Below are 15,651 nucleotides of genomic sequence, written 5' to 3'. Positions count from 1 at the left end.
TGCATTATGATAAATGTTCCCTCACCATCTGTGTTGGGTTTCCTGTGCGCACTGTGCAATATGACTACTGATTCTTGTGAGGCAAACGGGAACCGACTATTGTATAATCGGGCATCTGTTTTGAATGTACATAGTTGTCCCATGTTATTTGGTATTATAATATTATTATGAAACTTGTACTCATGTATCCTTTGTATGTTATAGAATTATTATATAACAACTTCAGAAGATTATACTAAATTTACTTAAACATAATGGTGACTGTATAATTTGCGAAAACCAATATTTCGGATGAATTTTTGATGGAAACGATTGATTTCGAAACGAAAATTGATGAACTAACTTTGGTTTAATTGTTAATAAAAAATTAATATGATTTCTTTGAATTTCCACACAAGTCTCATGTTTGTGGTGTAAACTAAGTTTGTGCAGAAAGCTACTTATTGTTTTGATTTTTGAAATCTTGCTTTTAAAGGCAGTGGACACTATTGGTAATTACTCAAAATAATTATTAGCATAAAACCTTTCTTGGTAACGAGTAATGGGGAGAGGCTGTTAGTATAAAACATTGTGAGAAACGGCTCCCTCTGAAGTAAGGTAGTTTTCGAGAAAGAAGTATTTTCCACGAATTTGATTTCGAGACCTCAGATTTAGAATTTGAGGTCTCGAAATCAAGCATCTGAAAGCACACAATTTCGTGTGACAAGGGTGTTTTTTCCGTTCATTATCATCTCGCAACTTCGACGACCGATTCAGCTCAAATTTTCACAGGTTTGTTATTGTATGCATATGTTGAGATACACCAAGTGAGAAGACTAGTCTTTGACAATTACCACGAGTGTCCACTGCCTTTAAAAGCTCTTATCACGTTGGCCTGAAGAGTTACGTAAAATAGAAGACAGGCTAGAAGTTAGCTCTTTTGAAATTGAAATCCCAAGAAAGTCATGCCAGTTCTATTGAAAATAAAGGTTGATTCATGATGTTTCAATAGAATTTCAAATTGACTACAGCAACACAAACAACTGCAAAGAAAAGTGACAGCGCCCCAGTCATACTTGAAGGTTTGGTTGCGAAGGATGGAACATCGCCAAGCTGCGGGGCAGCCTGCCCACTGTCCCCCGGGTCTAACACTTCTGTAGTCGGCGACAGTGGGGCTGGTGGGAAGCCAGGATCGGCAGTATTCCCCGTGGACGACTCGACATGCAACTGCGTGCCGTTGCCGTGTGCGTAGATGGCCGTAAAGAGCGTCACTTGTGACGATGGTGAGCGCTTTCTACGGCTTGAGATGGTATGGTTACCAAACCCTAAAAAGACAACATATTATTCGTTAATCACACGATTACGCTTTTTTCTCCTCTTCAAATTTTACATTTATAGACCTTCTATCCCAACGTCAAAGCACAAGTTGTTGCCAACCAGGGGCCGATTTCACAAAGAGCTCAGATTGATCTTAACTGCAAATCAATCATAGTTGCTAAGTAAAGTATGATGTCACAATACACATCACTATGGTGATACTGACAATTATCTTGCGATGAGTTGTAATGCTTTGTGAAATCGGCCCCTAGGATGGAAAACTATGGAAAGTCATACATGCAAATCAAAAAAAGGTAGCTACTGTTTGTGAAAAATGTTACACAAGTATTCAAACATAGTGTTGCATTTGTTTGACACAAAACAACCAGGGTGGGAGGTATTTTATTTAATGAAAAGTTTGCAGAAATTGTTGAGTTTTGTTCAAACATCTGTTAAATTGATTTAGCATTTTAAGTCGGCCGTCCATGCCAACCAGCTCAGTACAGTATTTGATCAACAATATAAAGGTCTATTTCTTCATTTCTATACTAACATACACTTTTAAGGCCTCAGGGGTCTGACACATTTTGGTGTCAGATTGATCCTATTTTGACCCGATTTCTGCGTCAGTTTGACCCCTTTCTGAGTAATTTGGTTCAGATAGATGGATTGCAATACGCGTCATAGACCACCATCTTTGAAAAGCCGCGTGTACAAACTGCGTGTGCACTTTTCCCCTTGTTGATACCTCAAAGATGGCGGTCGATGACGCGTATTACAATCCATCTGTTCTGGGTCACATTAACCCCACTGGGGTCGATTTCACAAAGAGTTAGGACTCGTCTTATCTCGAGTTAGGACGAGTAACACGTCTTAACTTAGGATTAATCTTAAGGTTCGCATGCTACAGTGCAGGGTTGGGACTCGTCCGAAGTCCTAAGATTAGTCTTAAGTTAGGAAGAGTTTTGTGAAATCGACGGCAGGAGCCGGACTCTGTTTGTGTAAGTTTTTACCAGTGAGTTGTTAAGAGTGCACAGTTAGTGACATGTTCACCTATGCGTTAGAGGCTCCTTTAAAAGTAAGGCTACACCTGACATGTTCTTTCAGGAACTCGGAGGGGGAGACGCCGCAAATACCATCTTCATAAAAAAAACATATTTGTTATTTTGGGTTAAATTATTTTTTGTTTATCTGTTGCCATCTCTTAAGCTCACCATTCATTAAAAGTGATTAGTCGTTCATTTAAGACACCCACCGACTGGCGAGTTCCATCCTTCATTCCCAATAAACTAATTAATATTTTTACTCATAAAGATTAGTACCATACCTAGCATTCCCGGGTCGATGAAGACATCAGTTCTTCCATCAGTCTCGAGTTTGTAATCATGCACGGCTTCGTTTGGGTTCGGTACCTTAGATGACAGATAGATGGTGACCAGACCAGATGACGTCATGAACTTCAGCGTAGCGCCCTCTTCCGCATCTATCTGCGCATGAAAGAATTACCAAAATAAGCGCAAAATATGCAAATAATACAACAGTAAAAAGTAGCAGACCCCAAGAAAATAGGTTCTGTTATATTGGCTTCAACGGGAGAAAAGAAAAGGTATTTGCAACATGGTCAAGATCATTTACCTGATAGGAGACGAAACGCGCTTCACCATCTTCTAAATCCGTCAGAATTGGTTGGCCGACAGCTACAGAAGTGCTTTCTTAAATTGTTCAACAAACGAGAAAACAGTGATGTAGTGTTCATTGAGGTAAATTAAATTCAACCAACAGTTATTTCCATATTGATCAAAAAGGAGAAAATTAAACAAAGTAAGTGCAATTATTTTAATTTAAAAAAAAAAGGCAGATCAAATTGTGTGCATAAAAGTTGATATACGTTTGGTAATCACTCTTAAAATGAAAGTCAATACAAACTTTTGATAAAGAAGCCTACAGGAGCTTAAGAAAGTATCCAGTTTTTTGAGAAACAGTTCACTTCGAAGTATGCGGTCATATCAAAAGATTTCAGCTTGTACCAAACTTGATTCTGAGAAGAGTTACTGTCAGCGTTTCCGATAAGCACATTTTGTGCTTACAGCTATTTGTTGTGCTTAAGCAGCTCTACGAAATTTAGCACAGGGCCCTATTTCATTTTGCTAGAGCACAAAAAGTAGCTTAGCACAACAAAAATACCCGAATAAGGTTAACGGCAATTAAAGCTATATTGTGTCATGTGTAACATTTGGATAGTATCCTGCTCGGTTTTTATGGTAAGTAGACAACAGTACTGTTAAGCAGTTTTTTCTACTTCAAAAGCAGTTCTTTGAAAATCAGCCCGGACGTAAACACACAAAAATACAACTCGTGTTTTTTGCAAGAGCTGTTGAAATTTTCCTAACAAACTGCAATGTCACTTGTTTCAACCCAATTTAAATTCATGTTGGGCCTACTTCCCTTCCTACCTTTACACGTCCGTGACGCTACAATGTTCCTGAGGTACTCGATAGCTTGGTAGTCTCGTACGTGCAGAACATGAGATGAAGCTGGTCTACTTGCTATAATGGATAACTCCTCTTCATTCGCATCACCAACACCGATACAGTACATCATGATGCCGGCACTGTGAGCCAACTTCACACATAATCAACATAAACGTTGCAATATATTTATTTATCTTTATTTTTTTATAAGAATTGATAAGAATTGATGGACAGCAAATGCAACTACAAAGATTTTTTTCATTGCCATTATGAAAACACCAAAACGTCATTCTACTTTCAGAAGATAATGATAATGTATTCTTGAAAGAAAACATACAGAAGTTCTTGGAACCTTCTGTAATGTGACAACGTGACACCGTGGCTCCTGGGATCAGGTTAGATCTGACCTTCATTTGCTTAAACCTTTACCGGGCATGGTATAGGTGACTAGACACTGCTCTAAAATTACAAAAGTCGTGGGTTCGAAACCCACCCGAGTGAAGTGTCTGTGATTTATTTTTCCACAGACCTCGGGCAGTACAGAGTGTAAAGTGCGAACACACATAAACTTTATCCTGATGCAAATTCAATATCTTTAGCACAGCATTGGCTTGATAACTTTATTATTCCTAAATTCTTACCGCGGATGGATACAGGACTGGAAACTCTTTATTAGTCTTGCCGTCCGTGACGATAATAGCAATGCGCGGTACTGCATACTCAAGTCGTCTGGCACCATGCTCTTCAGTGAAACTCGACTGCCGGATAAAATCAATAACTTTCCCAAGAGCCGTACCTAAACGAAATCAAATAGGATAATTGGAAAATGATAGTCAACTGTTAACTAAACAAATTTACAAGACTCGATTAATTATGCATAAGTCATCTTCGTCACATGCCTCACTGCCATATATTACTACTTGCAGTTTCACACACAAACGGACCAGACTATTATTCCTACGTCAGTATCGCAATTAATGTTTGTGTGTCAAAGCGAAATAATTGTATTAGAAGCTCGTGATTGATCATCCGAACCCAATTAATTACAAGAAAATTGGATGAACTTTCCTCAAAAATTTTTTTGATTTTGTCGACACTACATTTCACGTTTCTCAGACAGGTCACTTTTCTCCTTAGATTGTGAGTAAAAGTTAAAGATAATACAAATTGTTGTTACTAACTTTACTAGGCTCTATACCTAACGTTAAAGTGGTGTAAAATGCCATTTTGATACTCTTTCATAGATCGAAATTTGAAACATGACATAATCAAACATCAAAAACACTAGGGTCTGTACATTCTAAAGGGGAACTTTTGCGCCAGTCAAAGGCCAACATTCAAACCCGTTTTGATTAAACATCTTTAAAAGTCAGGAACCAACTAAAATTTCTCTGTACAAAAATGTAAAGATCATTTGACACGTGACGTCATCTAAAATTGTTCCCGGTTAAAAAAGAAATTGCACTTTAAGGGTATCAAACACAATGGAATTTTATACGGTTTTAATCCGAGGTATTTAGTGGATCACAAAACTGAGTTTGACCTTATAAATGGAGCCCCTCAGTCATTATAATTAATCTCGGATTTTGTTCGAAGAATATTTTGGGTTTTACCAATAAACGCCGAGAGGGTAACGCCATAATTTCCATGTTTTTCCCTGACAAAAGAATAAACACTACTCAATTGTAAAAGTCTGCTATATTTTGATTAAAGGCTCTGCACACTATTTGTAATTACTCAAAATAATGTATAAAAACTTACTTGGTAACGAGAGAGAGAGCTGTTGATAGTATGTGAGAAACAGCTCCCTCTGGGTAACGAAGAGAAAGAGGTAACTTCTCCATCAAATCTTTTAAAAGACTTCAGGCCTGAAGGCTTTTATTTTTATTATGCATATGAAAACAAATTTGTGCAAAAAGGGTGTTTTGTTTTCTTTCATTATTCTCTTGCAACTTCGATGACCAATTGAGTTTAAATTTCACAGGTTTGTTATTTCATGCACACGTTGGGATATACACCAAGTGAGAGTACTGGTCTTTGACAAGTGTCCAGTGCCTTGAATCGATCATCTAAGATCAACTTTTGAAACCCCAAAAACACAACAAAAGCATACCTCCTCCAGAATAACTGATGTCATCCACAGCTTTTAAGATGTCTTCTTTGTTGTCATGGTCACCAAGGTCAAAGGCCACGGTGACCTCGTGGGAAAACTGCAGGCATCCGACACTAGTCTGATCATCATTTGGCCCGATGTTAAATGCTTCAACAACCTGTCAAACAGTTTTGAAGGTATTAGCTTTAGAGCTAAAAAAAAAACCGGTTTATTATAGCTGTCTTTAATCTGACTGTTATGCGTGGTGCATCATGGTCGTTTGTTCCTTTTCTAAAACATCATCATAGTTACTTAAAAGAAAGGTTTAAGTTCGGTACACTTTTTTAAACAAATCTGGCAGCTCGTCTCTGTACCCTTGATCTTGATATTTTTGCTGCACAAATCGCGTCAGATGTGGCTGTTGACGTGTAGTCCCACATGCATCGCTAAATTGTGCACTTTTCTAGCATGATCTTAAACGCTGGGACATCTGGGACCATATTCTGCTTCTGGTGGTAATTTATTGCATTGGGGGATAGTGCGTGGGTAGAGAGATTGTCTGTAGCAGTCCTTAATTGCAATAACAACTTAGAAGCCTACAGCAGCTTCCGGTAATATAAAAGATTTTGAGAAACAGTTCACTTTGAAGAACCGTGGTTATGCAAAAAGAAAAAAAAAAAAAAAAACCGAGTCGCGTTACTGACGTTTCTAAGATTGTTGATTCTTATAAGAGATTATTCTTCCTGAGGGGGTGGGGGGTATATTCGCTCCAGATTTTCGGAGATGTCTCAAAAACGCGACCACCCTTTAAAATGAAATGTCACTGTATATTTTTATTCTATACAATATCTACAGTAATATGGGCCTAGCATTCAAACAATCGAAAGGTTCCAAAAACAGAATGTATGCTTTAAGCGTTTTGTTCTTTGTAGGTTGTTTTGTTCATTTCTCTACGTCCAATTCGTTTGTCCACGGTTGTCTGTCAACAGGCCGGGAGCCTCGGCTATTCAAATTGGACTCCATACTGATTCCATTCTTTTTTTTCCAAGCCTATTAATCCAGTCTATTCTCTCTTTTTTTTTTTTTCAGTATGGAAACGACTGTAAATTGATTTATTGATTGGTTGAAGTAATGATGTTATATATTACTGTGTTTCAAATGAAAATGCTGGAGACATTACCTGCCTGACGAATGACTTACTGCGAGCAAATCCCTCCTCTCCAACCGACAGAGAAGCATCCAACATAAAGACCACATCAACACCAATTATACAAACTGAAAACAAGAAAACAATGAAAAAGAAAGAAAGATGGCTGTCAATAAGGAAATAACAAAATGAACAGTTTAAGAATGGTGATTTAATGTTGTAAGTCTTCGCGTGCAGTTTTAAGTGACGCACATCATATTTCGAATGGGTTAAATGGTGAATTTCTTAACACCCACTTCGAAAGCCCCACTGAGACATCCTTGTAAGTAAGCCACATGTGTCGTCATACATCTTTACTTTGCAACCTTTAGCCTTAGGAAGAAATAATCTTAATACGATGCTTAAATTGTTTTAATCTCTTTCGTTACATTTCTGTTGTTCAATAATTCCAGATTGTTTGATGTAATTATTATCTAACAAGAGGTTGGTTTCATCTCTCAACACTCACTCTGCGTATCCTGAAACTCTCGTACTTTCTCTACAAACTGCGTTGCGTTCCCGTTGTGATTGTAATTTGTTTTCCAGAACACCATCTGGTCTACCAGATCGTACGGAACACTGTCCGGGTGCTCTGACGTCATCATGACGTATATCCGGGCGGCAAGTGCTGATATATAAGGTACTTGTAGGTCTTCGTAGGTGATGGCACGCCAGTCGATTTTGAAGCCACTTTCCTGGATATTCCAGTAGTAGCTTTTAAAAGCAAAGACATTACAAAGCATTTAAAAATCCCTTTTACTCAAAGACTGTTTAGGACACCTTTGGTAATTGTCAAAGACCAGTATTCTCATTTGGTGTATCTCAACATATGCATAAAATAACAAACCTGTGAACATTTTGACTCAATGGGTCGAAGCTGCAAGAGAACAATGACAGAAACAAACGTTATTGCGCAACTTTGTGTGCTTTTAGATGCATAATAAAAGGCTTCAGCTAAAGTATTCTTTTATTTGCGTGAGAAAATACATCTTTACTCAACAACAACGTTACTTCAGAGGAAGCCGTTTCGATTATTTGGAGTGCTATTATCAATAGTGTCCAGGGCCTTTTACACAAAGGCCAACGAAACAAAATAATATATCACGTGATTTGATACGAACATATTGTTACCTCCAAAATACACCAACACACGATTGAAGAACAGCTGTATATGCGGGCAAACTTGTTATATCCTTTAGTATTATTTGTATTGTTGTTGTGGCATATTTTTTTTATTTTCAATACAGTTATTTATGTTTTCATGGGCAGTTAATTATTTGATTTCCAGGAACTTTACGAAACCAAGTTTGGATTGCAGGCGTTAGTGTATAACATCGAATACAGGCCTGGTAGTTCAATGATCCCGTTTCACAAAGGCCGTATAGGCTTTTGCACTAATTTGGCGAGTGCATGCATTTATAGTTTCAGTGCAGCTATTTATATTTTTAGTGCAGCTGTTTATATTGATGCATTTATTTATACTTTCGATAGCAGTTTTTTGTATTGCCTGTACAAATTAAAGTATTTAAAACAGAAACAGGTAATAAATTCAGTAAAATATAAATAAAGATGGCACTAATGGGCTTTCGTACAAGGGCACACGGGCACACATAACCGTCACCGAAACAAAATTAGCACTAGAGGAGAGCCATTGGGCTTTCCGATAGTATCAAACTTGTTCAAATCCAACATTATTTTGCGGGTGATTTGACCGTCCCTACTTTCATGTTAAGAAGGTATGGTTTTAATAAGTACAACCCTTCCTTCTCTATTAACAACTTACCTCCCCCAATCTTCTGGTGACAGATACAATTCCTTCGTTCTGATAAATGCATCTTTCCTGAGCCTCCATATACCACCTGCTAACCCATCGGCAAACTTCACTGGGTCCGTCCCATCTGATGTCTCTACCAAAGCAATACGGCGAAGCAGATCGAAATCATCGGTGAAGATATCAGACAGAAGGATACGCTGGACCGTCGCCTCTACAACCTACAAGTAAAGTAGTTTGCACATAACCATTAACAAAAAGAGTGGGATACACAAGTCATAATTATTTTCCTGATATACTTAAAAACCTAATAACCAAGAAATGTTTTCAATAATATTAATAACCATAGTATGTTCCCTATTAAAGTAAATTCAATTATTCAAATACACATTTATTTCCATACTTTAATATATAAAACAAATAACGACAATTACATGTAGGCCTTTTACGGAGAAAAGCAAAAACATCATTAAGTAACAGTAAACATAAATGTAATAAATAGAGTATATGGGACCGTTGTGGTAAGTATAAGCTTGTTAAAAACAAACAGCCAGACAGACAGACAAACAAAAGGACGGATGAACATAAGACATGAAACAACGAGTTCGCGACAAGATGGCAGAACAGTTAAGCAGAAAATAAATAAGGGTAAATCCTAGTACACTATCACAGCGTTTACCAAAAACTGTTATCATACATAGGCACATCATACAACCCAATTAATTTGCAAAAGGTACATACACAATGTTTAAAAGGGTAGGGGAAATAAAAGGATTTATGCCTAAGTAAACTATACAGTGAAGATGTATGTTTTACAATAGCTTCTTAAAATGATATGTGGGCGTTGCTACTTTAATGAAATAGAGAATCTTCCATTTCTTACATGCAGTAACAGTGAATGTGCGATCGCTAGCTTACTTCTTGCTTACAGATCTTCGTTTAGTGAAATAACTTCGCATTATTCCAGGACAAGATGTGACATAAAAAGACTCTGGACATTATTGGCAAATGTCAAAGACCAGTCTTCTCACTTGGTGTATCTCAACATATGCACGAAATATTACAAACCTGTGAAAGTTTGAGCTCAATTGGTCGTCGAAGTGTCGAGATAAACTTGTCACACGAAGTTGTGTGCTTCCAGATGCTTCATTTTGAGACCTCAAAATCTAATATGAGGTCTCGAAATCAAATCCGAGGAAAATTATTTCTCTCTCGAAAACTATGTCACTTCAGAGGGAGCCGTTTCTCACATTGTTTTATACTATCAACAGCTCTCCATTACTCGTTACCAAGTAAGGATTTATGCTCATAATTATTTTGTTAGTAATAACCAATAGTGTCCACTGCCTTTAACTACAGCAATGACATTCCATTGTGTGGTAAACGATGTTCTATTGGTAAAATGAAGTGCAACTGACCTGGAAACGGTAGTTAATATTAAGACAGATTTATAACATTATTTCCGTTGGATTCTGCTCAATTCTTACCTCGGGTCCAGCCGCACCAGGAGTCGCAGTCAAATCAACACTACTACTGGCTGGCAAGATCCATGCCAGAAAGAACAGCGCGGTCACATCAAAACCAAGCATGTTGTCCGTGTTTGTCTTTGATTTGAGGCCTTAGACCCGTATCAATTGGATTTTCAGTTTGATGACAAACAGAGTTCGCCCAACACGATGTAATGAAGCAGAAAAACGCAATGGCACAATAATTAACCAAACTCATGGCTTGCGGCATAACAGTGATGTGACTTTAAAACATCGGTAAAAAAACATAATTTTTGCTCATTTGTATAAATCGATAACTTGCAGCGAAACATCGGTTACATGCCAGACTGACCAACACATGGTCTGACCTATTTTACCAGACCCATCACGTAGGTCAACACTTAATAATTTCAACAATAGTTCATTATGACTTTGCATGATCTCCTCTGACGTCAGGTGCTTTAGCGTATGTTTTCCTACACGTCCAGCAGATGTTGAATTGGGTCAGTTCTTTAGGTAGCCTATTCCTGAAAAGTGGAGCCGACAAAACAATGTCTTTCACTTTCGTACAGACCTTTATCATGGTGCAGCCATCTTGAATTTCTCACATTGATATCAATGTTACCAAACCGAGGCTGGAAGAACAAAATAGTCTGGTTTCTTTTTACAAAATTATTAGCGTTCATTATTGCTATTCAATATGAGGAACATGACCAAGTGGAGCCAACATGATAAAGGACTTTTATAAACTACAGTGTGCAGCACACAGAAAGAGTCCTATACAGAGCTATGTCTTCACCAAACTTTTTCAATATTTGAGTTTTAGTTAAAGCCTACAATATGAAATTTGCGGCTGAATATAGTTATATGGAAATACCTCTGAGAGATTGAAACAAGCGATGGGTCAACACTGAATGCATTTTTTCTTTTATTTTGTCAAAGCAACACCATTATAATAGGGTAGGTTGGGAAAACATTGCCCTATTTCAGGCATGGAATTACACGCAGGCAACGGAGGCCATGAAAATGGTAATGCCCTTTCAACAAGTTGAAAGATGAAACTCCAGGCGTACTCTTTGTTGTAACAACCTTCTCTCTCTCCTTTTTTTTTCTTTTCCATTTGGGATCTATTAAAAAACTCACAACTGTTCGTCATTTTTATTTTCGGTAAATATTTCCATTGCTTTAATGGAATATTTCCTCACCGACATTAATACTCAACCTCTCTCCGTTTTTTCGGCATTAATTCATAATTTCAAAGCAATCTGGACAATTCAAACCATAACATAGTGGACTAGAGATTGAAGGACTACTATCGACCTGGCAAGGCGCACGGGCACTTCGCGTTTTTTACCGGGCCAGCTGGCGAATGTTCTCCCCTTGACACCGCGCGTTCAAGTCCCGGCGTCATTACCGGCCACTTGACGGACTCAAAAGAGAGAGAAACCGGAGTCAGTCAATGGTACTTAGCTTGTTTGCACACAAGTCGATTGCTGAGAGCAAAAACATCGAGATCAGCAAATATAACATCTCTCCCCCCTTCTGTATTTCTGTTGGCGGTACGTGTTGAGGTTTTTTTTTGTCAAACTTTTTTGTTCTTGCGGCTCAGCAGAGCAACCCGTTTGTTTCTTTCCTCCCTTTTAAATCAAAAAATTGTATCAATTTGGTAAACACTCATCCTTTTCACCTAAAAGATGGTCGTCTAAAGTTAGCCTGGTACTTTTATACTTTGTATTTTGTCGTCAGCAATTTGTAATGTCATTGTTAGTTTTGTCTGTCTTGTCCTTGTTTCGTCCTCTCTGTTAGTTATTTTGTTTGTTTGTATGTGTGTTTGTTTGTTTGTTTGTTTTCTGTATAAAGGCTGCTATCTACAAGCCTTGGCTTAACAGCCCCACGTTCTCACTCCTTTCTTGTACCTATAGTTAATTCATGGTTATTTACTTATTATGTGCTCTAACAATAACTATGTTTATTTTGTTTAATACATTCGCTTTTGATTTTGCTACCTTTTCTATGCACTGATCAATTACTCATATTGAACTATTTTCCAAATGAGTATGGAATAAACTTCATAAGTGTTTTTACGATTTCAGGCATTGCATGGTGAGGTATCAATGTATGTGTGTTTCTACTTGCCAGGTAGAGTTTGTTCTTAGAGAACTGTCTTGCTTTATTCTACTGCCGCGGGGTAGATAATCGGGGGTTCGGGAGACTTCTCAGTTCTGAAAAGAACTGTCCTGCTTTTTAACTATTACCAGGGCGGATGGTATATAAAATAGACTGGACTACTACTTTAGCTTATAGGATCGTAATTAACTGTACTGCCGCAGAGTCAGTTCTGAATTGATCTCAACGTTTCGACTAGCTTGCTCTAGTCATCTCTCATATTGAATTGAATTGAAATGCGCTGTAGGCAAAAGTATCTCCGTGCATTTTATTTCAAGCTATCCAAATGTGGCTATATTTCCACTTTGATTGCAATGGTGTTGAATGTATCATCAATCCCCACTCCAAAAACAAATGGTACAACCTTTAGTTGATGTCCCTTTTGAGGAAATTGTTTGTCATTGGCCAAATTTCATGTGGGATGTTACCTTTGGTTTTTGGAGCAGTTCGATTCTTTATAAATGTAGATGTATACAATAAAACTAACATACTTTAACAAAAACGCATGCTTTTTAAATGTTGTCTTAAAAAAAAAGAAAACAAAAAAAACATTTCAAAAGCATTAGTCTTTGAGGTATCGCCGCAAAACCGGAGCGAATAATTATGTTCATGCAGTAAGAATAATCCCAAATAGGAAGAAATAATACACAATCTGAGGACCGTTACTTCCCTTACAAAAAAAGTCCTATATGAATCCTATAGGACTTTTTCCAATAGGATTCCTATAGGTTTTTCGTCAATTTGAATTCAATAACCTTTGAGATTCAAACTTTGGGGCTTAAAAACTTATCTCTTAAAAATGTTTCTTAAAATGCTGTATGCTATTTCTAACCAGACGTTTGTATTACCATTCATTTTAAGGGTGATAATACCAAACGTGTACCTTCCCTTTAGGCAGAAAATATTGCAGAGCAAAGTAGTAACAGTAAAATGTGTTTGCTTTCCAGTTTTATGAATATATGATTTGAGGTTTAACATGGTGAGGTATCAATACATATTTGGTTTGCTGTAACAGCATTATGTGTATCAGCATGTACTTGCCAGGTAGAGTTTGATCTTGCAAATGTTCTACTACCGCGGAGTAAATGTTGTCGGAGTAAATGTTTTTGGATTGTTCGGGAGACTTCTCAGTTCTAAAGAGCTGTCCTACTGCTTTTTTAACTACTACCTGGGCAGAAGGTAGAAAATCGGTTGGGACTTCTACTTTAGCTTTATATGTTCGTTATTAATTGCACTGCTGCGGAGTGAGTTCTTAAAGACAATGGACACCTTTGGTAAGTGTCAAAGACCAGTCTTCCCACTTGGTGTATTTCAACATATGCATAAAATAACAAACCTGTAAAAATTTGAGCTCGATTGGTCGTCGGAGTTGCGAGATAACTATGAAGGAAAAAAAACACCCTTGTCACACAAAGTTGTGTGCTTTCAGATGCTTGATTTCGAGACCTCAAATTTTAAACTCGAGGTCTCGAAATCAAATTCGTGGAAAATTACTTCTTTCTAGAAAACTACGTCGCTTCAGAGGGAGCCGTTTCTCACAATGTTTTGTACTATCAACCTCTCCCCTTACTCGTTACCAAGTGAGGTTTTATGCTGATAATTATTTTGAGTAATTACCAATAGTGTCCACTGCCTTTAATTAAGTTGGGGCCCAAATTGACCCATCCCCTCCCGGCACTAATATAAACTTTCTCAGATTGGGACACTCTAAAACTATGATTGGGATATGCCCCGTTTGAAAATGATTTACCAAATCGGGGTATAAATTATTCCGGATTAGAAGTATCATTAGATGACAGTAACACTATGTTGATTCAACACACGCATCTGCAGACAGTACTTAAGGGTCTGACCTCATCACCCATCGAGAGAAATCCAAGATGCGATTAGGAAACCGTAAAAGGGAAAGTGTTTGCTGAGACAGAGCGAACCATCAGTCAACAGTTTTGTGTTTTGTTTGAACAAGCTCATGTTACTGAAACGGGTAACACAATTCTATACTCACAATCAAATTAAGGGCTTAGTGTAAATATCCCTGAAGATGGTAAAAAGGCTCTGCAAAGTGATTTCAGATTTGAATTAAGCGTTTTGATTTTTCGTTCACGGGGGTGGATTTTAAAGGGTAGGTACACGTTTGGTAATTTCTCAAAACAAATATGAACTTAAAAACTGACTTGGAAACGAGCATTGGAGAGCTGTTGATAGTATAAAACATTGAGGGAAACGACTCTCTCTGAAGTGACATTGTTTTCGAGAAAGAAGTAATTTTCCTTGGATTTGGTTTCGAGACCTCGGAATTAGATTTTGAGGTCTCGAAATGAAGCATCTAAAAGCACACAACTTCGTGTGACAAGTTTGTCACGACACTTCGACGAAATTGTTTTACTCATTTCTCAAAAACGACAGCACTTCAGCAAGTAATATTTGCATGGAAGCCTTCTACTATCATTATCTTCAAACTGTGTAAGTTTAGTGTAAATCTGTGGCCATCGTGTTTTTTTTGTCCTTAAAAAAGTACATAGACTCTGTAAGGAGATTTTGAGAAAATCCTAAAAGCCTGAATACACCTGATAAAATCAGAACAATGATAAAATATGCAAACTGCTTACCAACCAAAAATTACCTTATTGTATAAATGCGACCAAAAAAAGTTAATGGCTTGTTTGAACCCAACCAGAGTCCTTTGTCTTGTTACATGCTGTTTGTTACAGTCTGTTGCTTATGTTAAAGGAACACGTTGCCTTGGATCGGTCGAGTTGGTCTATGAAAAGCGTTTGTAACCGTTTGTTATAAACTGCATATGATTAGAAAGATATTTTAAAAGTAGAATATATTAATCCACCCAAGTATCACTCGAAATTGCACTCCTTTTACCTCGCCGACAAACACGTTCGGCCATTTTTGGGAGTAAAATGTTTGACTCCCATAAATGGCCGACCGTGTTAGCTGGCAAAGTAAAAGGCAAACCACGCAATTTCGAGCAAATGTGTGTGGATCATTGTATTCTACTTTTAAAACATCTTTCTAACCATATGCATTTAATAACAAACGGTTACAAACGCTTTTCAAAGACCAACTCGACCGATCCAAGGCAACGTGTTCCTTTAACTTGTTTATGTCTGATGTGCTGTTATTTAGCCTCCCAGCGAAAAAAAAAGTCAGGCCAATAACTTGTTTAAGTA

The 15,651-nt window shown here is 37.6% G+C and overlaps 1 protein-coding gene across 1 annotated transcript; it reads right to left on the bottom strand.

The window, feature by feature from the left end:
* Nucleotides 1–812: 812 nt before the first annotated feature.
* LOC117298653 lies at nt 813–10,405 on the bottom strand. The gene is made up of 10 exons (XM_033781971.1): nt 10,304–10,405; nt 8,829–9,037; nt 7,515–7,759; nt 7,040–7,134; nt 5,881–6,037; nt 4,409–4,563; nt 3,750–3,918; nt 2,932–3,008; nt 2,624–2,783; nt 813–1,304 (listed from the first exon to the last, which is right to left on the bottom strand). Exons 1-10 carry the CDS (start codon nt 10,403–10,405, stop codon nt 985–987), a joined length of 1,689 nt encoding a protein of 562 aa, XP_033637862.1. The 3' UTR covers nt 813–984.
* Between the last annotated feature and the right edge of the window lie 5,246 nt (nt 10,406–15,651).

This window comes from Asterias rubens, chromosome 13 (genome assembly GCF_902459465.1).
Source record: "Asterias rubens chromosome 13, eAstRub1.3, whole genome shotgun sequence".
Taxonomy (NCBI): Eukaryota; Metazoa; Echinodermata; class Asteroidea; order Forcipulatida; family Asteriidae; genus Asterias; species Asterias rubens.
Note: the sequence above shows the minus strand (reverse complement) of the source record. Positions and strands in the feature narration are given on the sequence as shown.